This window comes from Etheostoma spectabile, unplaced genomic scaffold (assembly GCF_008692095.1).
Source record: "Etheostoma spectabile isolate EspeVRDwgs_2016 unplaced genomic scaffold, UIUC_Espe_1.0 scaffold00018845, whole genome shotgun sequence".
NCBI classification, from domain to species: domain Eukaryota; kingdom Metazoa; phylum Chordata; class Actinopteri; order Perciformes; family Percidae; genus Etheostoma; species Etheostoma spectabile.
The window spans coordinates 66,460-90,925 of NW_022604514.1; the positions used below are offsets into that span (position 1 = coordinate 66,460).

Below are 24,466 nucleotides of genomic sequence, written 5' to 3' on the forward strand. Positions count from 1 at the left end.
CTCTTTCACCGAATATCCAAACTTTTAATCCAGTCTACAGCCTGTGTTTTATTTTTGTTTCAACAAGGTCTCTTCTTCATTCACAAATTCCTCGCTGAACAGAAACTTCCACTACATACCTCTTCTGCAGACTGACTGGATAGGATTGATCCGCCAAGCCTAGGTGAGCTAAGCCGTTACTCCCAATACTGCCAGTCAGTATACTGTATGTTTAGCTTATACAAGTTAAAAGACAAATTAAGACTTAACAGGGTTGTTGCTCGTGGAGGTGCTGTGGCTTAGTTGGTTAAAGTGCCTGTCCAGGAGATCCTGGGTTCAAATTCCAGCAGCACGTTCTTGTTGGAGAGATTACCTCTTTTGGCGTGTCATCATCATGTCAACCCAATCCCTGGTAGCAGTACCCTGGTAGCAAATGAAAATGGCATGTTACATTTACACAGAAACACCAATAACATACGCACAAGGTGTTCTATTTGCCTGATAACTAATGAAATTAATTAATAAATGCGCTACTTTGGCTCCACTACAGTTCTGTGTCAGTCAACTGCTCCATTTCACTCACCACTGAGTCAGACTTAATGCCCCATCCACAACAACATCTGATTAGCAGGCAACTTAAAAACAAGTACAGGTAATCTCTGCAACTACAAAGTGCTGCTGGGATTTGAACCCAGGAACTTCTGCTGACTAGACAGGCACTTTAACCAACTAAGCCACAGCACCTCTTGGAATAAACACGGATGCATGGCCATTATGGAGGTACTCGGTGTAAACAACTGAGGTGGTTGGGTCATCTGGTAAGGATGCCTCCTGGGGTTCTCCGTAGAGAGCTGGTCCAGGCACGTCCAGCTGGGAGGAGGCCTCGGGGAAGACCCAGGACTAGGTGGAGAGAGTACATCTCCAACTGCTGCTGGACAAAGATGGATGGATGGAGGGAACCCTTTTCACTAGCTCATTGTATTCTTGCAAGACAGACTTAGTTGCAGGAGGCGCTGTAGCTTAGTGGTTAAAGCTCCTGTCTCGTAAACAGGAGATCCTGGGTCCAAATCCCAGCAGTGCCTGGTTATCACTTACAGTTTTTCTCCATTGGTTTGGCTCATTTCTTGAAACAGAAATTACATTCTCAAAACAACATGGACAAACCTCTAAACTACTTGGCAATTGTTCACAACAGAATTGAATTTCTCATTCATTTCATCAAATTGCAAATGCCTAAGTACATGCCTCAATGTCTCAGTACATCTTTGCAAATGATTAAGTACAGGTAGCCTACATTTAGCACAATTTCCAAGTGAATAGATCTTGCTGATCTAAACTGATTGTTGATTCTCGGTCTAATGGTTGTTCACTCCAAAACTTGTCAGCATCATTTCATTGTATAAGCCATTACATGCACAATAGTCTGTTCAATTGTCAAAATGAGTCAAGAACATAATACCATGAATACCACATATGAATCCCTTGGAACATTTGATAAAAAAAATTTTTTCACAGCAATTGACAGTCAGGTGAAACTAGAACTTTACTAACGAAGGAGGAGTTTCACACATCTCAGATGACCAATCAAACAGTATGTTTAGTTACATCGCAGGTGCTGTCCATGACTGTGAATGCTCCCAAACATGTATAGAAAGATCTTGGCAATGCAAGACCAGCACAATTTCTGAACATGGAGGCACCTGGCCAGGTAAATGAACAAGAGCAACTGCCTGCTCGAGTAGGAGGAGGTAGAGGAGGAAGAGGAGGAAGAGGAGGAGGAGGAGGAGGAAGGGTGCGTGGTGGTGGAATAGGAGGAAGAGGCAGAGGAGCACGAAGACATCATGCTGTCCCGGATGAAATTCGGGCCACGATTATAGACCATGTCATCAACCATGGTCTCACAATGGCGGAGGCAGGTCGCCGAGTGCAGCCTAATGCCTCGCTCTACAGTCTCCTCCATCATCCACACCTTTCGCAGGGAAAACAGGTATGTTGTCAGTCAATGATGGAATTACTGTATATGTTGTATAGGACAGGACACTGTTCATAGAGCAAGAAATATATGTATTTACACATTGATATTTACCTTTTCATTTTGTGTGTGTGTGTGTGTGTGTGTGTGACTAATATCTTACCTCAATGCTATGTTACTAAAAAATGACAATGAAAACATTGGACAAAATAAACTATGGAATAGTTTATTTCTACAGTATTGATGATACAGTTTACAGTTGTATTCCAGTCACTGTGCAGTTATGAATTAGAATTGTGGTAAAGTTACAGTAAAAATAATACAAGTACATAGGTAACTCATTCAGTAAGGAATACATAAGGTATACATTACAAATGGAGTGTTGTTCTTTGAATTCTATTTCGAGGATTGGACGACAACCTCGTACAGGTGGCAGAAGAAAACTTCTTAATGAACATCAAGAACAAGAGATCTGTAACATGGTGATGGCAAATAATGCCATCACATTGAAACAGATCCGCGCTGCAATCATACAAGACAATGCCATATTCCAAAATATCAACTCCATGAGCATCTCCACAATAGACCGGACATTGAAGAAGCATCGGATGACAATGAAGCAAATTTACAGGGTACCATTTGAGAGGAACTCTGACAGAGTGAAAGAGCTGCGGTACCAGTATGTACATGTAAGTTAGTTACTGGTTGTCCATCATTACCTTTTTACAATTAAGCAGTGGTTACCAAACTTTTTTGGATTCAGTACCCACTTTACCTGATTTGTATATTCAGGTATGAAAGTATTTGATTTATCTGACTTCAACATTTTTGCTAAAAACAGCAGCTTACTGTATGATGCAATTATCATTATAATCCTTATTTTGAAGAATATAACATACAATAAGAAAAGGGGTCAAAGAGCTGCAATCAGTGCCTCCCATGTAAATCTATGTAATACTGTGGGTTTTACTGTAACATTTCAGTAAGTCTAGTCATTGATGATTTCCCCCCTCCCCTTTCTGTCAAGTACCCCTGTAGTATGTCTGCATTGGGGTACATGTAGTGGCCAGTAGTATATTGAACTTGTGGAGAACATAGAACATTCCTATGTAATTGTCTGTAACTGTAGTGAATGACTCTAGTGTATGACTCATTTGATGTTTTCTTTGTTATGCTATTGTAGAGAATAATGGCATTGGAAGGAAATGAGACCCATCACATCCTCGTGTTTGTGGATGAAGCTGGCTTCAACCTGGCCAAGGGCCGAAGACGTGGCCGTAATATTATTGGCCACCGGGCCACGGTGGATGTCCCTGGCCAACGAGGGGGCAATATAACCATGTGTGCAGCCATATCTGAGAATGGTGTGGCCACTCACATCCCCAGTCTTGGCCCATACAATACCCAGAAGCTGCTCATCTTCTTGGACCGGCTTCATTTTGATTTGAGCCCTGAAGATGAGAGAGGTCTCGTAGGGCCTCACCTACCACAATACGTCATTATATGGGACAATGTGAATTTCCACTGTGGCCCGCTCATCAGGGCCTGGTTTACTGGTCATCCAAGGATGGTCATGGTGTTTCTACCACCTTACTGCCCTTTCCTCAATCCTATTAAGGAGTTTTTCTCCGCTTGGAGGTGGAGAGTGTATGAGCATCGGGCCCAAGATCAGAGATCCCTGCTCCATGCAATGGACGCTGCGTGTGAGGATATAACAGGAGATTAGTGTAGGGGATGGTTCCGACATGCACGCCGTTTCTTCCCTCGTTGCATCGCAATGGAGAATATACGCTGTTATGTGGATGAGAATCTGTGGCCAGACAGACAGCAGCGTGTGGATGGTCAGGAGGGTGAGGACGGCGGCCAGGAGAGGGAGGATGAGGACGGTGGCCAGGAGAGGGAGGGTGAGGACGGCGGCCAGGAGAGGGAGGGTGAGGACGGTGGTCAGGAGAGGGAGGGTGAGGACGGCGGCCAGGAGAGGGAGGGTGAGGACGGTGGTCAGGAGAGGGAGGGTGAGGACGGCGGCCAGGAGAGGGAGGATGAGGACGGTGGCCAGGAGAGGGAGGGTGAGGACGGTGGCCAGGAGAGGGAGGGTGAGGACGGCGGCCAGGAGAGGGAGGGTGAGGACGGTGGTCAGGAGAGGGAGGGTGAGGACGGCGGCCAGGAGAGGAAGGGTGAGGACGGTGGTCAGGAGAGGGAGGGTGAGGACAGCGGCCAGGAGAGGGAGGGTGAGGATGGTGGCCAGGAGAGGGAGGGTGAGGACGGCGGCCAGGAGAGGGAGGATGAGGACGGTGGTCAGGAGAGGGAGGGTGAGGGCGTGGTCAGGAGAGGGAGGGTGAGGGCGCTGTAGGCTGTATATAATTTTCATAGATTTTTTATTTGTGTGTTCATATTACAGTGTTATGCTGTATACATTTTCTTTTTACTCTGATGTATAGAAGTTACTTTACAGTATGTGTGTGAATGATAATAAAATTCTGTATTACAGTATATATTTTTGTGAAATCCTATTTCTTTTTTCAGTTTTATACACAATTGTATTGTGTAAGCACAAAAAAACAGTACAGTAACCATTCGTGAGCTTAGAATTATAAGGTTATATCTCCACTTATGGTCGACATTGAGTTTTCCATTAGGTGTTTATTACAGTAATGCCTGTGTGGTGTTATTTTTGTAAAAAAAAAAAGGAAAAAAAAGATTACATGTAATAGATAAGGCTATAATAGAAGATTATACTACATAACGGTTTTGTCAGCTGGGATGTAAAAACTTTGATGCTCAATATCTCAGAACTACCCTAAACGGAGATAGAACCTTACAATTCTAAGCTCACGCATTGTCGGGTTGTCACCATTGTTAATGAAGGACTGGGCTAAGACTGAAAGGTGGATATGAGGGACATTTCCATGTCCTCTGCCATAGTGACAAAATATCTAAACATTCTGACTTGCAGTGCTTACATAATGCTAAAGGGACAAAGTATTTTGGGGGCACTGACTGGTTAAATGAGAAGGAAATTTAGTTTTGACACATGAGAGAACTGTTTTGGGAGAGGTGGGAGCTTTTGCAGGTGAACCATGGTGTTGTGCCGAACCATCCACGTTATTTTGGCAAAAGCACCAAGAGTGTTGAGAACGTCCGGTCTGTTTCGAGAAATGAGCGAAGCAATTGAGAAGGATCTTTGCCATTTTGGTGGCACTGACTCTTTATATGAGAAATGAATTTAGTTTTGAAGCATGAGTGAACTGTTTTGGGAGAGATATGAGCGTTTGCAAGTGAGCTATAGTGTTGTGCTAAACTGTAAGAATGTTTTGCCAAATGATCTTAGAGTTTTGAGAATGTAATTTCTGTTTCAAGAAATGAGCCAAACCAATGGAGAAAAAATGTAATTCAACCTGGTTTCACAGCCATCTCCAACCTGGCCTGGGAACACCTCGGGATCCCCCAGTCGGAGCTGGTTGATGTGGCTCGGGAAAGGGAAGTTTGGGGTCCCCTGCTGGAGCTGCTGCCCCCGCGACCCGATACCGGATAAGCGGTCGAAGATGGATGGATGGTTTCACAACCAAGTCAAAGCTAAATTCATCCAGGATAACTTGGATATCCCAACTTAATCTGGTCTCTACTGGTTTCTTGCAAATAAATTGGACTTTAAATTACAGGTAAGGATTGTAACAGCTCCTGCCTCAAGGGCTCGTCCAGGAGTTGAACCCGGGACCTCTCGCACCCGACGCGAGAATCATACCCCTAGAGTAGACCAACGAGCCACACAAAAATATCCTATTAGCAATTTTTCATCAAGTAAATGTGATCAGTCAGTGACTCGAAATAATTGTTAAGTAGTTTGTTTGGCATGTAGTGTTTTATGGCTCCACTGCCAGATTGAGCTTTCGGACTATAGTGGACGAAAGACTACTTTTGATGCAAAACATTTTACCAACATTGGAACTAGAATTTTGGTAAAAAGGAAATGCAGCTTGGATTTTTCACTGACTTGAAAGACTAGGGTCAGGTAGATTGGCATGGGGTCTTTTCATGGCTCCAATGACCGATTCAGCTTTTAATTTGACAACAGGAAACATTTGATACAAAATATTTTTACCAAAACCCGAGGGAAGGGGGAATTTTCAAGCCCCACCTGCCCCCATCGCCCCAACACAATGCTAATGAAATACGCAACAAGCTTAAAATGCTTCCCCCTGTTTAGTTCTGACTCTGGGGACAGACGGCAGACCTGTCCCAGATGACCTGAGAGGTCTGGGGGGGTCATAGTGTAGTAGCAGATCAGAAATGTATTTTGGCCCTAAACCATTTAGTCATTTATAAACTAGCAAAAGTACTTTGAAATCAATTCTTTGAGGCACAGGAAGCCAGTGTAAAGACTTCAGAACTGGAGTGATGTGATCCAGTCTCTTGGTCTTAGTGAGGACTCGAGCAGCAGGTTTGGACAGGTTTTTTTTCAAATCCTGTTGACACATAAGTCCTTTAACCCTTGACATATTCTTAAGGTGATAATAGGCTGACTTTGTAATTGTCTTAATGTGGCTGTTAAAATTCAGGTCAGAGTCCATGACTACACCAAGATTTCTGGCTTTGTCTGTTGTTTTTAACATTGTTGTTTGAAGCTGAGTGCAGACTTTTAATCGTTCCTCTTTTGCTCCAAAAACAACAATCTCAGTTATTCCTTCATTTAATTTCAGAAAGTTCTGGCACACCCAGCTGTAAATTTGTTCAAAACATTTAGTCAGTTTTTGTATTGGACTATAGTCCCCTGGCGACAATGTTATGTAAATTTGTGTGTCGTCCGCATAACTATGGCAACTTATTTTGTGGTTTTCCATAATCTGAGCCAGTGGAAGCATGTTAAGAACCAGTATTAATGCAAAGAAAGGACTGGAGCATTTATTGTAGAGAATAAGTAGGCTGACACTGAAGTACTGAGACAACAGTGACTGAAAATCTAATTCAATCTACATATCGGTCTTCTGAAAGATCTAAATAGATTTTCTCACCTCAGAGTCATCTGGAGCACGTAACGATTAGCTTCTGTCCCTCTGAACCCTGAGTGACAATCACTCTGCAGTGAATGAGATGCAGTTTCCCCCCCCCTCAGTCTAACCAAGACTATATTCTAGAGTTTCTGACTTGAGGAATGTGTTTCTAAAGTATTCGGTCTCGCTGATCATGATGATGAGTCGTGATATTCCTTTCTGAACGAGAAGCTGACAGAGAGTAATGATTCACTTCATATGCTCTCTATCATTGATGATTGTTCTTTGCTTCTTTATGGACTATAGAGGAAGAGAATATGATCAGAGTGGTAATAGCAGATATGTGGAAAACTAACATGTGTGAAGGTAACAAAACATGTTAACCTTTCTAATTAACTGAAGTTATAGTCAGTCTCAAAGTATGTTTAGTCCATGGTGGACAAGTTACTTAAAAGGGTTAACACCTACTTTCTTGACTTTGTAATACCTTATGTCCAGTGTAAAAATATAAACTGAGTTAAGCCATAATTAATTTTTATTTCTACTTTGCTTTTCCTACTTTGACATGTCAAAAGGTGCATTGTTTGAAAGCCCATCTCTACACATCCATGTTCCACTCCCACAGGTGTTTCCACTTGACTAATCAGACTGTGTGGCCTTTACAGGCTCAGCTTGATTGACATGTATTAAAGGGGAGGAACGGTACACTGAAGTCCCGGTGGACGGGATGGCATGTTGTAACGAGGTTTGAGTACATACAGCAAACACTTGAAGCTAGGTAACTCTACTAGTGGATACGGGGCATTGAAGGTGATGTGTAAATCCTGATTGATTCAGTGATTTTTTGGCCCTATTTGTATTTGTGTCTAAAGGCTGGTTAACCACTGTAGGGAGGAGACGTTGGACAGTTTCTTTTGTCTCGTTCCAGTGATTGGCATGTCTGGGTGATGGCGTTGGATATGCGTTAGCGTGTTGGATGTATTTCCACTCACGTACCAACAACGCCGGCCGACAGTCCTCGTTTTATCCACCCCTTTCTCACCTGTACTACTGGAACTGACTGGGAAACCAACATTTCCCGTCAGTTATATGAAGGGAAATTTGGGGCAAAAGGTGAGAGCTTGCAGAACAAAAAAATCTGAACTTATGTGTTTAAATTTGCACTTGCAAAAATATTCACACACGTGTGATCTTAATGTGAAGTCACAGAAAAATATTCACAAATGTGTAGATTGATATTTCCATGAACAGAATGACAGCTGCAAGCGTGCAGTGCAACATTTACTCGTGTACTTTTTTTTATTCTGGTTCATTTTCCATCACAACCACAACTCAGTGATGACAACCTCTCAAACTAATTAGTACCTGTGGACTGAGTCTGTGGAGCTCTGAGCCAACAGGACGGGGGGGGGGGTTCTATCACCAGATGAGTGACACCTCTGTCTGGCTTATTCATGTAGCATGGAAGCTACCGTTAGCTAACTAGCCAACGGCCTGGCCAACTCACAAAAGGACTGAAAGTTGTTCTTGAAAAAATGCTAATAAACAGTAAAAAAAACTAAAAATAACACTGCAATATACACTCACCGGCCACTTTATTAGGTACCCCATGCTAGTAACGGGTTGGACCCCCTTTTGCCTTCAGAACTGCCTCAATTCTTCGTGGCATAGATTCAACAAGGTGCTGGAAGCATTCCTCAGGGAGTTTGGTCCATATTGACATGATGGCATCACACAGTTGCCGCAGATTTGTCGGCTGCACATCCATGATGCGAATCTCCCGTTCCACCACATCCCAAAGATGCTCTATTGGACTGAGATCTGGTGACTGTGGAGGCCATTGAGTACAGCGAACTCATTGTCATGTTCAAGAAACCAGTCTGTGATGATTCCAGCTTTATGACATGGCGCATTATCCTGCTGAAAGTAGCCATCAGAAGTTGGGTACATTATGGTCATAAAGGGATGGACATGGTCAGCAACAATACTCAGGTAGGCTGTGGCATTGCAACGATGCTCAATTGGTACCAAGGGCCCAAAGAGTGCCAAGAAAATATTCCCCACACCATGACACCACCACCACCAGCCTGAACCGTTGATACAAGGCAGGATGGATCCATGCTTTCATGTTGTAGACGCCAAATTCTGACCCTACCATCCGACTGTCGCAGCAGAAATCGAGACTCATCAGACCAGGCAACGTTTTTTCCAATCTTCTATTGTCCAATTTCGATGAGCTTGTGCAAATTGTAGTCTCAGTTTCCTGTTCTTAGCTGAAAGGAGTGGCACCCGATGTGGTCTTCTGCTGCTGTAGCCCATCTGCCTCAAAGTTCGACGTACTGTGCGTTCAGAGATGCTCTTCTGCCCACCTTGGTTGTAACGGGTGGTTATTTGAGTCACTGTTGCCCTTCTATCAGCTCGAACCAGTCTGGCCATTCTCCTCTGACCTCTGGCATCAACAAGGCATTTTCCGCCCACAGAACTGCCGCTCACTGGATGTTTTTTCTTTTTCGGACCATTCTCTGTAAACCCTAGAGATGGTTGTGCGTGAAAATCCCAGTAGATTAGCAGTTTCTGAAATACTCAGACCAGCCCTTCTGGCACCAACAATCATGCCACGTTCAAAGTCACTCAAATCACCTTTCTTCCCCATACTGATGCTCGGTTTGAACTGCAGGAGATTCTCTTGACCATGTCTACATGCCTAAATGCATTGAGTTGCCGCCATGTGATTGGCTGCTTAGAAATTAAGTGTTAACAAGCAGTTGGACAGGTGTACCTAATAAAGTGGCCGGTGAGTGTATTTCTTGTCTTGCATGTGCACCACCTGTCTGTACTTTGTATATCAAATTGCACTTTTCTGGTTAGACACAAACTGCATTTCGTTGTCTTTGTACTTGTACTCTGCACATTGACAATAAAGTTTAATCTAATCAAATCAACAACAAAAAAAGATGGATGTCTTTGCACAAGAGCAGTGGACACAGGTATGCATCGTTTGGGACGTCATTTTCTCTAACTCCAGTAACTGTGTGTGCTCAGCAACTTCCTATTATTTAACCCTCTGAGGCCTAAGGTCATTTTTATAGCTCATTGTCCGTCTGCTTTTGTTTTCTATAAAAGCAACCCTGGTGTCTCCAGTCAAGATACCAACATCCTTTTTTCAGAACAAACTGGGCTATGAGAATAATTTTGCTGCACTGAGGTCAATTGAATGTTAAAAATGGTTGTAGGACCTTAAAGGGAACATGAATCTTCCAGATATGTATTGATATCACAGACAGAGCAGTACGAGCTGAGCCAGTCTCCTCTAAAACACTTCTCATATGTCCTGGGAGTCAAGAAATAAACATTAGAACTTATGCAACTATGCATTTATTTTTAGCTTAATTTACCCAACAGAACAGCTTTGGAGTCATTGGAATGAGTCAAATGGTGGTCGTCTCGCTCCCCCCTAGCGCCTGTGAGTTGAACCCCCCCCCCTCCCTTGGAACTTTCAGTCAGCGAGTTGCCGACTCAGCGGAAGTGTAGCGTGATATCAGGTCTTGCTAACAAGGTAGCGATGGATTTCTTTTGGTGTTTTTCACAGTATCGTCATGACTGAGCCGGTAAAAGGGAAACAGAAACTTAAGAAAGCATTGTTGGAGGAACAGAGAAAGAGGAAACTGCAGACTGACCGAGGGAGGAGTCAGACACAAGGAAACAGAGGAGCTGCCAAAGATCTATTCAGAAGCTGGAGGTGGAGCTCGATAGACAAAACCTGCAAGCAAAAAGTGAGAAAACAGCCAAGAAATGGCCAGAACTGCATTGCTCCCCTTTAGTTGAAGTGTTTTCCTCTTCCCTGAGGTGTGGAGGTTGGAACAGTAGCTGAAGTCCAAATGCAGCAGGTTCAACCATCCTTTGGTCTGGGAATGAAGAGCTTGGTCGTTGTTAAGAACCAGTATTAATGCAAAGAAAGAACTGGAGCATTTATTGTAGAGAATAAGTAGGCTGACACTGAAGTATTCTGAAGTATCGGTCTTCTTAAAGATCTAAATAGATTTTCTCACCTCAGAGTCATCTGGAGCACGTAACGATTAGCTTCTGTCCGTCTGAACCCTGAGTGACAATCACTCTGCAGTGAATGAGATGCAGTTTCCCCCCCGCAGTCTAACCAAAAGTATAGTTTCAGGGATCATTTCTAGAGTTTCTGACTTGAGGAATGTGTTTCTAAAGTGTTTGGTCTCGCTGGCCACGATGATGAGTCGATATATTCCATTCTGAGCGTGAAGTTGACAGAGTAATAATTCACTTCATATGCTCTCTGTCATTGATGATTGTTCTTTGCTTCTTTATGGAGCATTGAGGAAGGGAATATGATTAGAGTGGTGTTATTAGATGTGTTAAAAAAAATGTGAATAAACATGATACAATGTGCTAAGCTATGTAATTAACTACAGTTATTGCCAGTCTTGAAGTATTTGTCTTGTCCACAATGTTACTTGAAAGAGGTTAGGGTTACCTCAGTGACCTCCACCAGGGAAATTGATGACAATCCCCCATCATCCTCCACCTCTGCCTCTACAACAGAGGACATGTCAGCTGGATTTAGGAGTTCCTCAAAGTGCTCCTTCCACCACCCTATCACCTCCTCAGTTGAGGTCAACAACGTCCCATCCTTACTGTACACAGCTTGGATGATTCCTATAATCTATAAACTACTCTGCAGTAGATGAATCTTTTTTAAAGTCCGTCTGCTATTACGAATGTTTGAGTCTGAACTCGGACTTGTCTAGGACTTGACCATTGGTCTTGCCAAATATTCTAGTTGGTGTTGAACGAGTCCAGAACTTTCTCCTTAAAACAACACCATTGAAGTGTGCTTATTCACAAAACAGGTATTAGTTTACTTCAAAATCTATCTAGATAGGGCATTGACATTGGTCCCCTATACTCCTGGTGCATCATATGAGCCTGTATTAGTATTATTATTATTATTATCAGGGGCCGAGCAGCTGTGGTATATTTCTTCTTCTTCTTTTTCTTCCTAAGAAAACCATGTTCCCATGCACAAAACTCACCAAACTTTGCACATAAGTCCAGGCCTATGCTCAACTTAATCAGTCCAATTTGTGTGCTAAGTGTCCTGATGGTGGCGCTACAACAGCCATCTAAAATTCTAAACTTTACAGTCCATCTCTCTCTTCTTAAACCTATCTCCTCCCACATGTTGCTTTCATTTGACACCAAATTTGAGCAACTCCATCTCCAAACTGTCTTCCACAAATTTACCTTTCAGATTTTTTATTCATCAAAAACTAAACATTTTACTGCTTACAGTACTATGAACTAATGATGCAATTTCTTTCAAAATAAATATTTGATGTTCCTGGAAAAAACACCCAAAGATCATTGTAGATTTGATTTGCAAAATTTCAGAATTTCATCTAAAAAAAGTTATTTAAAAAAATAATCTACGCTCTGCAGTCAATGCAACATACAGCATCTTAAACATCAGTTTGGTATTTATTGATCTATTTTAAAATTCTGCATTTTCACGCAAGCCTGCCCCTTGTCTACTCGGCGTTCGATGCCACTTGTGACATCACCCAGAGGATAGCTCCCTGAGACCTGAACCTGCCAACGGCCTCAAAGGGTCTGACTCTGAGCACCTGGTTTTGGAAGATGATCTTCCATGTATCTCATCAGGCATTGTGCTGCATCATGCAACAGCCCTGCATACTTTAAACGTGTGTCTGCATTGACACACCTGATTCTGATTAACAATCAGTCCAGTTCCAGTTAAGGAAAGTCATGTTACTGAGGCAACCCAGGCTGACCCAATGACATACAGCCAAAAGGTAGAGGAGCCATCACCTGGACAACAGCTCCCTGAGATCAGTGTTGGCTTTTGAAGATTACGACTTTAAACAGTCACAATGTCGCATCTTATACATAATCAGCCGTTGGGCTTGGGACACCGTCCCTGCATGTTCTAGATGTTTCTGAGCATCAAAACACCTGAAATGGTCAGCTTATTAGTGTGTGTCCTAGGTTAACATGCCACTGTGTACTCTGGTATTATGCTTATGTTGGGATTGGAGACACAATCAAAGATATTTTAATTTAGAAGACTTAAATAATTAACAGTTTGCATCGTTATGATTATAGATCACAAATTCATAATTTTACACCACTTCCTGCGCATAGTTTGACCTATTTTACTTAACTAACTTACTCGTGTTTGCTGTTTCCTTCCCCTCTTTTAGCTTGATTTGTGCAAGTGAGCTACACAACAGGCCAACTGGTTCAGTATTGATGTTACTCTTTCATCTTGGTCTTTAGTTTTCGTAGTGGGTTTTGGAGTGTCACTTTGATCCATTCCCACTTATTAAAGATTCTGCCGTCATCATGTCTTAAGCTACTATTGTGCTTTCATCCTTCTGGTGTATGTTATGTGTACCCACATCCATCTTATCACAGTAGTTCTAAATAGACATTTTTGGGTCCTTTGATCCAGAACATGATAAAAATTTGTAACATTTGTATTTTTTAGGGACACCTGTGACACCTGTCCATAGCCTAATTTAGTTCCTAAAGTGTTGTTACACTGTACTTGCTTTTGGATCATTACAAAAAATAATACAAAGTGATTGTCTTAAAATAAAAGATATAGTGTCTCTTGCATCGCATACATTATGAACAGGTATTTAAGTGGTCTTGAATAGGATTCTATTGTTCTGTCTCTCATTTGGACTGGGTCTTGACTAATCCTGGTCTTGGAATTGACAAAGGACTACACCACTATTCATCTTATCATCACAACTGCTTTACTTCATTTCTAGCCTGCAAAATACAAGTCAACAGCAACATCTTCTGGCGAGTCAGCAGAGTATTTTATGAATAAGTGTGACCCATATTGTCAGTCCAGATTACATCACATAGTGTAAAACATCAGTAAAAAGACAGGACATCACATTATGAATAAGTCTAATTTATTATCGTATTTCATGCTCACAGTGGGGTTCGAAAGTTTTGGCACCCCAGGTAAAAAGTAATATTAATGTGCATAAAGAAGCCAAGAGGCATCAAAGGACAGATTAGACCTTCGTATAAAAAGTCACAAAAAGTTAGATTTTATTCTAGATAATCTTTTTAAACATAACGTTTAAATTCTTTCCAGAAGTACATCATAGTGCTTCATCTATTTGTGTCACAGAATCAAGAAATGTTATACACGGTCAAGTATAAATGGCACTTGTTGTGTTGGGATGAAACGTTCCCTAAGTGTCATACATGTGTGAATTTAAAGCTTGCATTAAACAAGGTGAAAACAGTATATGGTGCTTATGACTTTTTCTTTAAATGCAGCAGCATCATAGAGACACAATATATAACAAGAGAAAGCTGAAGAACAGACCTTTCAATTGTTGATCATACACAATTTAGACTTAAAGACAGGAAAATATATCTTCACTTTCTGTATTTGATATTTCAGTCACTGAACAGCAGCAACATATTCATTTAATCCTTAGACAGAGTCTGATCTCAGTCCCTCCACAGCCTCTCTACAGCATGTTGGTCTCACAGGAGCCAGGCTGCAGTATCTGAAGAGTAACTATGAGTTTAATTGCTTTTCTAAACCAGGGGTAAAGGAAGGCATAGATCACAGGGTTTAAACCAGAGTTACAAAGGAACACTAAGAGAATGTGGGATGCAGATGAAGCATTGACCCAGCTGTCACCTGCAAGAGAAAAAGAGTAATATGGACAGTAACATATTAGGAACACAACTACCAGAACACCAAGAGTCCTGGCTGCTTTCAGCTCTGATTTCTTTGCCTTTGGAGTCACTGACAGCTGGTGTGTGACAGCTGAAATGTGAGAGCGCATAGCACGGGCCTGAGACACAGCCACGGCAAATACTCTCAGATACAGACCTACGATGAGAGTAACTGGAACAATTAAGGACAAAACAAGATCAATTAGTCCTGTGAAATAGTCAATGACAAACAAACATTCACCGTAACAGGAATTATGCTTCCCTGGTTGAGTCAGGTCATCCTTCACAAAGAGAAAGCTGTAGGAAGCAGAATAGAGCCAACACAGACAAACACTGAGTTTAACTCTGTTCACAGTGATTCTGGTGTTGTAATGCAGAGGGTCACAAATAGCCACATAACGGTCAACTGATATGAGCACTATGTCACCTAGTGAGGATACAGTAATGATGATTGTAAGAGAATTATAAAGGAAACACACAAAGTCACCGAGAAACCAGCAGGATGTTTGTCGGAGAACTTCTACAGGCATCAGCACGAGGCCCACTAGAAAGTCTGAGACAGCCAGAGAGCGGAGGAGGATGTTGGTGGGGGTGTGGAGCTGTCTGCAGGGAAAGTAAAAAGTAATTAATACCCCAACAACACTGACAGAACCACCCTAACCAATTTTTCAAAATTAAAAATATAAAATCCATATTAGTTTAAATACTTTTCAATCCCCTACATCAGTAAGAGTAGACAGTTAAAATGACTTGGTTGCGGTCACGGTGGACAGAAAGCAATAATTAATATCAGTAAGAGATAGGATATGAACAACAATCTCTGGCATCAAAGTCAGACATTTGGAGCAACAATATTTAGACCTAGCTCAAAGACAATTCTACCAAATATACAGCAGCTGTTCACATTTTACATGTTACACATGCTGTAAAGAGAAGTAAAGAAGTTAATATCTGCCTGAAGTGGGAGATTGAGATGATGATGAGCAGGTTAAGAGTCACAGTGGTCAGAGAGATGGAGTACCACACAATGTAAAGGACCAGTGTTTGGGTCCAAGGAGACGAGGGCTTCCTGCAGGAGGTGTTTGGGAACTGTGGAAAGCAGAGCTCGGCTCCGTCCTCAACCTCCATCTGCAGAGGTCTGCAGACAGCTGCAGCTCAGGCAGCTTTCTGAACAAACCTGAGTCATGTAACTGATTTATCTCTCTCTCATTCTCTTCATACCTTCCTCTTTCTCAGTCCTTGTTTGACTCTGATGCCCCTCCTCCATGACTCTGCACATCCCACCATCATCTTCATCACTCTCTCTGTAACCCTGCCTTTCTTACTGTTTCTATATCCAATCTCTCTTCTGTCATTTTCTACCCTGTTTCCTTTCCTTTGTCCTATTATTGATAACTTAACCACAGATGCATTCTGGGATAGAAGAAAAAAGCACTCTGGGTTGTTTGCATTTCTTTACCCAATCACAATTAACTCAGGAGACGCTAAGGTCTGGATGTAAAGACGGTGGCTCTGCTAAATAGTCTCTGGAAGGAACTTGGTTTGGTGAAACATTTGCACCTTGGGAAAAAAAATGCCACATAAAATCATCAATAATCAATCAAGTTAAACCCATAATACAGTAACGTGAGCTTGTTAAATAAGCTGGACACATGGTTAAACATCATTTGATCTTACCAAAGTACAGCCATGTTTACTTTTTCCATAGCAATCACACTGATAGGTCCAGAAAACTCGGCTGGATGACTTGAATCAGCCAGTTAAAGACCATCAATGTTTCCTCTAGCATTTAGCTGAGGGAAGCAGCAGTGAAACCCTTCACAACAGTGGCTAAGCTGTGTTGTTCTCCCCAGTTGACCAAACATGGTGACTTCTGTTTTCAAAATACCAAGATAGTGTTGGCCTAAAGGCAAACTGCTAGCTTCAAAACAGCAGTCAAACCAAAGGGGTGAATTCATTGACGCTCCGTCCACTATATCAGCCAATCAGTGTCTGTTGCAGAGCTACTGGAAGCTAAGGACATGGTATAGGTGTGTGTGCTGGGCCAGGTATCTTGCTTTCCCCAGGTGCTCAATCGTGTCATCAATATGTGGCGTTAGATAGCAGTCAAACTTTGACACAGAGTTCAGGTATCGGAAATTAATACAAAACAGTAATGTGGCATCCTTTTTGGAACCAACACCACTGGATCACTTTTGGAGCGCTTGATGATCCCCAGAGACAGCATCAGGTCCACTTCTATTTTCAAGGACACCAGGAGGCGCTCTGTGATCCTGTTACTCATTCGTTTAACTGGAGTCTCCTCCTTTAACACAATATCATGCTCCACCATATTTGTGCATCCTGAGTACTCTTGAAATATTTGACAAATGCATAAAGCTTTCACCTGGTTTTATACATCAGCTGGCAGATGGTCCAGGTCAGGTTCCGCTGGGGCTGCTGAGGGCAGATACTGGTCATCTACCACCTCTTCCTCCTCCACAGCTCTGATCAGCAATACCTCTGCCTTCCTCTCGGGTCTTTCAGCCAAATACTTTAGGAGGGTCACATGCAGCACCCTGCTGGAACGTGGTCAGCTTGCAGTAGCAACTTGGTAGGTGGTGGGTCCAAGTTGCTTCTCCACCTCAAAGGGTCCCTGCCATTTTGCCAGCAGTTTGCTGTCACTGGTAGGCAGCATGACTAGGAACTTCTGAGCTGGAACAAAGGTCCTCTGCTGTGCCGACTTATAATCCCATTCTTTCTGGTACTGCTGGGCCTCCGCCATGTGCTGCTGGGCAAGTTCTGCCATCTTCTGTAGCCTGTATCTTATCAAAACAATTTAGGAGATGATGTTAACACCCCCCTCCTTCTGCTGGTCCCCTTCCCAGGCCTCCCTAAGCAAGGTCAGTGGTCCCCTTACCTCATGACGATACAACAGTTAAAATGCAGGAAACCCAGTAGAAGCCTGGGGTACTTCCCGGTATGCAAATAGGAGGTAGGGTAGCTATTGATCCCAATCAGAACGGTGTCATTAACGAATTTACGGAGCATTTGCTTGAGCGTCTGATTGAACTTTTCTGTCAGTCCGTCTGTCTGTGGGTGGTAGGGGGTTGTTTGCACACTCTTGATGCTAAGCACTCGGTAAACCTGTTTCAGAAGCATGGACATAAAGTCCTTTGCCTTGGTCAGTTAAAATCTCACGAGCGAAACCAACTCTAGAGAAGAACTGGACCAAGGAGAATGCCACAATCTTTGCTTTGACAGATTTCAGGGAAACACTTCTGGGTATCTAGCAGAGTAATCTGTGAACACCAACATCTAGCGGTTTACATTTTTACTTTTTTCAATTGAACCAACAATATCCATACCAAGAGGCTCAAAGGGAGTGCTAACAATAGGGAAGGGTTGGTGTGAAAGCTCTACACGGTCCTTTACTTCAAGTCTTATAGTACTGAGGGCAAGTCCTACAAAACTGAGCAACATCTGCCTGCAAACCAAGCCAGGGAAAGTACAGTCTAACGCAAACCAGGGTCTTGTGCGTCCCTAGATGGCCAGCCCAGGGAACAGAGTGACCCAAGTGAAGGACAGTGTCTCAGGCCACCTTGGGAACCACTAGCTGCTTAGCTGGTCCATGTTGATGATAGTGAATACCATTCTGCACAAAATACTCCTCCCTGGCGCTGTACTCAAACTCACTCCCCACCTCTCTCTCTTTAGCACTGCCCAGTAAATTCACCACGCTGGAGTCATCGTGTTGCACCTGAACAATGTCTGAAGGTATCTTAAAACCTAGAGGCAAGTCTGGAGTTACTTCAACTGGGGATTTTATGACAGTGTGCTGGAAACTCTCCTGCCTCTTTTGCCTGTGTGACTTCCACGGCTTCTCTGGTTGAGTGTCCATATCTGCATTATAAAAAGGCAGGGCACTGAGGGTAACAGAGTGCTCATCTACCAGCTTGGCCTGGGCTCTGGTTATGGCAACATTGCAACTTTAAGGTTGGTTTAACAAATCAAATAAGACTGGAAGCTCACTACCTAGCACTACTGGGAAAGGAAGGTTGTCAGCAACTCCAATGTTCAATAGGTAGGGTTGTCCTTCAATGTAAACTTCAGCAGTGGGGTAAGGTTTCTTATCACCATGTACACAGCAGATGGGAATGGTTTGCCAGTTGTCATCTTCATGGATTTATTGCTATACCATTTATGGTAATTTTTCCATGGCACAACACACATCTGAGTTATCTTAGCAGGGTTCCTTGGGCACATTGGCTATGTGAGACCCTCTTGGCCGCACAGGTAGCAAATAGGTACTTTACTAGACCTTTGTGTATTTGTTTGCTGGTTCTCCCTCAGGGGAGCCTTCCCAACAACTGGTGTTGCCCTCTGATGGTATTGAGAGGGTGTGGGCCTGCGGGTGTCTTTTGTAGCCTTCTAGGAGGAGTAGCTCCACGGGTGTACTTTCCTTCTTGCAGCCATAAACACATCAGCCAGTAACACAGCCTCTGCAGCCGTTCGTGTTCCCTGATCCATACCTGCAGCTCAGGAGATGGCATCCGCAAATACTGCTCCAAGATTATAATTCACCAACAGCGTTAACAGTTTTACCTTTTGGTTGATCCACTTCCCATAAAGCTCCTTCAGTCTAACATACAGATCCTTGGACTTTAACCAGGATCAATATCTGTTGAACGGAATTTCTGCCTGTAGGTGTCTGGGTTAATGTCACATTTCTTTAGAAGGGCATCTTTAACACAGTCATAATCATGATAATCATCTAAGTCCTTATTCACATAGGCCCCTCTCGCCTTGCCAGTAAGCAATGGAATAAGGCGCAAAACCCAGTCAGTCCTAGGCCACCGACATACTGCTGCAATCCTCTCAATAGTTATAAGGAAGTGTTTAATATCATCATGCTCTGTTAACTTCACTAATCTAGGTTCTGAGGGAAATTTAAACTGACCTGATGAGGCAGGGGATGGAACACACTCTTGTGCCAGTTCTGTTTGGACTTTGAGCCCATGTTAATCTGAGTCCAGAGCTGTTGATGTGTTCTCTGGAATTGGGGAAGTGCGAGCTTGCACCTCAAGCTGCAGCAGTTGGAACTGATGTTGTAGTGCCCTAAACCACTGCTCCTGTCGTAAAGACTCTTCCCTCAGTTGAGCGTCACGGGCCTCTTGCTGGCCCATGTAAGCACAAAGAATGCTAGCCAGGTCCAGCATCGTTGGATCTCTGCTGTATTCAGCCTCAGTGCTGTGACTCCTCCTGAGCTCCAGTGTCAGTGCCAGCTGCTTGCTCCTCTGGTACAGTCTGTTGTTCCTGAGACTCCCCACGATTTCCTCTCCACTCCATCTCCATGCCGCATTACTGAAAACATAAATAGAGGTTGGAAAAAAAAAAACAATAACAACCTATGTTAAATAAATTATACCTAATATGAACTAAGGATAAATCAAATAATCATAACTATAAGTATAACTAGCAAAGAAAAGAACCAACTCAAAAATTAAATACTCTGCCAGACCCATGATATGGGGAAAACATGGTACAGTCCACTTATCCATTCCCCATTTAAACAGCTTAGAATCAATTGGAGGTCCTTACGTCTGTGTCCCACAGAGACCGCCGATCGTGTTCCGGCGGTAGTTGTTCATTATGTGGTGATCACCACGAAATACAGCAACTTTCTGCCTTCTCTGCTGCTTGTATTAATTTGCCATGCAGTATTTAAAAAGAAAACGTATCAAAATGTCCCCAATGAAAGGGAAAATTCCATTACCCTGGAGATCCAAGATCCATGGTACAGTTTTGAGTGACCAAGTTGAATTGGATTGAACTCTGGTGGAAGTTGATGTCAAATTGCACCTGGAATTGAGTAAGCTTCCCTTCGTGTGAGTTCAGTTCCATTTGTATTCAGGTGTGTAATCTGATGCAAAGCTTTCTCATGACACAATCATATCTAACTTAAATATGGTGACGGCCCACTGCCGACCAGCCAGGTGAAAGTTGCCGGTATTTTTCACCAGGCGCGTCTGCGCAGCGTTAGGAAGCCGCCGCGAGCCACACAAGCAATCACGGCCATTCAAGTCAATGCTTGGTGGTCCACCAGCTGCGTCACAGGGCGTCCCCGTGAATCGGCTCTCTGCTCCAATAAAGATACGCCCCAAGTCTTTCTTCATGCAAGCCACAGGCCGGTTGCACAGCCGCGAAGGAGAGAAACAGCGAGAGTATCCAGTCAGTTTACCTAAACATCCCCAATATCCTTTAAGTCTCCTCCACAACGCCACGGACAATCAGTACTTCATCATGGAGAGAGGTTCATATCAGCCTTTATTCACCAGGACAGCAAGGAGAGAGGGAGGGCGAAGACATGCAGGACACTTGCTACAGGTCGAGTTAAACCCCGGACTTCTGTATTGAGGAATAAACCTCTTTTCATGGTTATTAATTTTCAAACACAGGATCCCCAGTTTCTCGGGAAAAGTCCTGTGTTTGATCCAGTTGTTAGTTTGACCCATCCAACACCACAACCTGCCATCTTTTTGAACTTACTTCCTGAACCTTCGGCAGCTCTACAACCCTAACTCTTACCTGCTAAATCCTCTACTATATTCACCAGCTAGTCTCTAACTTCATCTATTTGCTGAGTTTTTAGAGAGTACTAAAAAGGGTGCTGATGATACTGTGAGAGTGAACAAAACATGAAAGTTTTTAGGCCTTAAAACCCCAAAAACAGTTAATCAAAAACCCTCTCTAGATATTAGAGGAGCTGCAGAGTGGGGAGATAATTCTCTGTGGATTTGGGACTGGCAGCGACCCCTCTCACATTACACACGCTAATTGAATCCCTTTTTGTTATTAAAGATCTAGACAATTTCGACAAAATACATGATTGTACTCATGTTAGACACAATATCAACTGAAAAAAGAGTCCTGTTCAGTAATGATTGCATCACTTGTTGATGGGTTCATGCTGACTCTTGTTTGTCTTCACACCTCTAATTGCAGACACCTCATTGGTCGAGATGTCATCACCTGACTAATCCATACAGGTGTGAAAGAACTTCCTGTCCAGAGGGGATCAGCACACCCCCTTTAGGAGCCACTAATGGGCTGTAAGTCATTGTTAACAGAGAGGCAGATCTCCCGGGACCTGCCTGTTTGTGTCTGATGATGCCCACTATACACAACAAAGTAAATGATCATTTAGCCCATCAGTCCCTGATCTATAGGGAAATGAGTTTGGATCAGTTTTAGTTTTGCTCATTACAACACCATGATGTAGCATTCACGTGAACTTTGCCTCTTTTAAACATTGTTTTAAATAGTTTTTCTTTTTAGTACCATATGGTTGTCAGCAGGACCTGAAGTTAAAGGTTTTGGCCACACAGGCTTTTTACCAGCCGATGTTTTGCCTCAAAGGATGCACAAGCATCGTTCTGCAACTTGTTAAGAATACACATTTAAGTGTTGTCACGTTATTATGATTAACTGCTGTTGCTGCTGTTCCATTGTTGCTAACTGTCCCGTTTGGTGTGGAAAACGTCTTCTTTTACTTTTCTTTGACTGATCCTCATCTTTCTGTTTGTTGATTGTTTGAGCCGGCCTCTTTACCCCAATGATGTGCCCCCACCTTTTTTAGCTCAATTCTAGGAAATGACAGACTTGGTTAAAATGTGAAAAGAATGACAGTAATTGACAAAAACTTTGTAGATTGACAGTTTTACCTGCGAATTGCAAAATTTTCCTTCATCTGGCGCGAGGGTGGGTGTTGATTTCAGGCCCTGGTTGTCGGTTTGATCCATTGCGGTGGTTCAAATGTATTTTATGTTTGGTGTTTCTCAAATTTGGATCCACTTTGACCCATGGGTTGTCTCAGAACTTCCTATGTTGCTCTGTGGTTTGACCATCTATTCCTACAAAAAAATAAAGGAACACGCCGACTTATTAGGACTTTAACTCTGGGGGTATTGGTGAATAAGCTAGACAAGTCCATACATACCCTTCTCATCTCTGTGCTACTGTAACTCTGTCTGGTGCCCCCAGCATTAGCTTAGCCTAGCACAGATCCTGCAGGTAACCGGCTCCAACTAGCCCACTGCTCCCAATAAATGGCAAAATAACGCCTTTCTGAGAATACAGTTCCCAGTTAGTATGCGGTTAGAAGATGGCTGTGTGTCATGTGACCTTGTTATTTGTACATGTAAATAGGAACATGTTGGCGTTATTTTGTCACTTATTGGGAGCAGTGGGCTAGTTAGAACCGGCTACCTGCAGCATCTGTGCTAGGCTAAGCTAATGCTGGAGGCATCAGACAGAGTTACAGCAGCGAGGAGATAAGAAGGGTATGGATGGACTTGTCTACCTCTGGGGGTAATGGTGAATAAGCTAAAGTCCCAATAAGTCAGCATGTTCCTTTAACATTTGGTACCACATACAGTGAGGCCATTGACCTTGCTGTCCCTGGCTGTACGACGAGAAGTTCCCGTGCATCTGCTCTTGACGGATTGCATCACGCGGAAATGATGGGAGGAGCTTGTAGCCGACTATCTATATGATTTATAATAGGCTCGTTCGAGATGAACTGCGCCTCGCCTGTAAAGTGGATGAGAGCAGACGGCAGCAGCTGCGGTAAAGTCGGACAGTTTCCAGCCGTTTTCAGACTGAACAAGAAGTAAAAAAACACTGTGGTGCGATTCCGATTTAATAAAATATAATCAGACCCACATTTCAGCCTCTAGTTGTTTTAATTATGACAGAGTAGCTCTCAAAATGTTCTACATGCAGTATGTTGCTGATTTTGATCAACAACAGACTGGAGATGATCAGTGATCTGATCAGATTTAGTCTCTCTGACTTCTAAACTTCACTATCAGACACACAACGTGTGTTCTGTGCAGAATAAGTCTTTAAATCAGACAAATAGCAGTTAAAATCCCTCCGATTAAAAATCTGTAAAAAGTTTATATAAAACGTCATCATGTTGAGTCGACTGTGAACCAATCAGCTGTTTAATCAGCTGAGAAGCCGGCCTTTCCCAGCATTCTCTGGCTCCGCCTGGGTCCGCCTGGCTCTTGCAGTCGGTGAAAAGCAACCGCGCCGCCTGTGTCTCAGACCTGCGGCCGCCTTGCTCTCGTGAGATTATAGTTGCCTACGTGTGCATGACGTCAGAGCATGTCGAACACGAATCTAACCCAGCATTCAACGGGCGCCGATCGCCGGTGATCGATTCTGCGCAGCCTGGCTCATCTCGAACGAGCCTGATGATACAAATAGAAGACATGCAACACTGCCTCACAGAAGGTAAAAAACAAAATCAAGCTTGCTACAAACAGGCAGAGGTTGATCAACTTCACATGCGTCGCTCAGCGCCGTCTGCCGCCGACCAGCACAATGAGGGAGAACATGAGGGTCTCCTCCCTCCTTTATCCAGGGAGCTGAGGGAGCACAAGCAATAACCAACCAAGCTGAAGAAGGGAGAGAGGGGGCACACACACACACACACAAACACACACACAAAATACAAATCAATCACTTTACTTCCTGCTTTGCTTCCATCATATCTACTCCAGCCACTAGTGTCCTGCCACTAAAAACCTAAATAAGTCCAAATGCTGCTTTATCAAACAAATTATTAAATTCAGTTTTATTTAATTATAGTATCATTCATAACAAGAGTTATCTCGAGACTCTTTACAGATAGAGTAGGTCTAGACCCACTAGACCACAAAATTTACAAGGACCCAACAGTTCTAGTAGTTCCCTCCAGAGCAAGAGCAACAGTGGAGAG

General features: G+C 43.1%; 1 protein-coding gene, 2 non-coding genes and 1 pseudogene across 3 annotated transcripts; 3 read left to right on the forward strand and 1 right to left on the reverse strand.

Moving 5' to 3' along the window:
* The first annotated feature begins 988 nt into the window (after positions 1-988).
* trnat-cgu (transfer RNA threonine (anticodon CGU)) lies at positions 989-1,061 on the forward strand. Its single transcript has one exon. It is a non-coding gene; the product is annotated as a tRNA-Thr (tRNA).
* A 6,007-nt stretch (positions 1,062-7,068) lies between these two features.
* LOC116682754 (uncharacterized) lies at positions 7,069-7,270 on the forward strand (annotated as a pseudogene).
* A 3,826-nt stretch (positions 7,271-11,096) lies between these two features.
* Positions 11,097-11,308, forward strand: LOC116682753 (small nucleolar RNA U3). The gene has a single exon (XR_004330477.1). It is a non-coding gene; the product is annotated as a small nucleolar RNA U3 (small nucleolar RNA).
* A 3,138-nt stretch (positions 11,309-14,446) lies between these two features.
* LOC116682751 (trace amine-associated receptor 13c-like) lies at positions 14,447-15,828 on the reverse strand. Its single transcript, XM_032509776.1, has 2 exons — positions 15,656-15,828; positions 14,447-15,303 (listed from the first exon to the last, which is right to left on the reverse strand). The coding sequence occupies exons 1-2, from the start codon at positions 15,826-15,828 to the stop codon at positions 14,487-14,489; spliced, it is 990 nt and encodes a 329-aa protein (XP_032365667.1). The 3' UTR covers positions 14,447-14,486.
* Positions 15,829-24,466: the final 8,638 nt, after the last annotated feature.

Coding starts and splice junctions, on each gene's coding strand:
- LOC116682751 (XM_032509776.1), bottom strand. CDS start 15,828: ATGGAGGTTGAGGACGGAGCCGAGCTCTGCTTTCCACAGTTCCCAAAC. Junction 15,304..15,655: donor ATCTCAATCTCCCACTTCAG/GCAGATATTAAC, acceptor CTTTCCCTGCAG/ACAGCTCCACACCCCCACCA.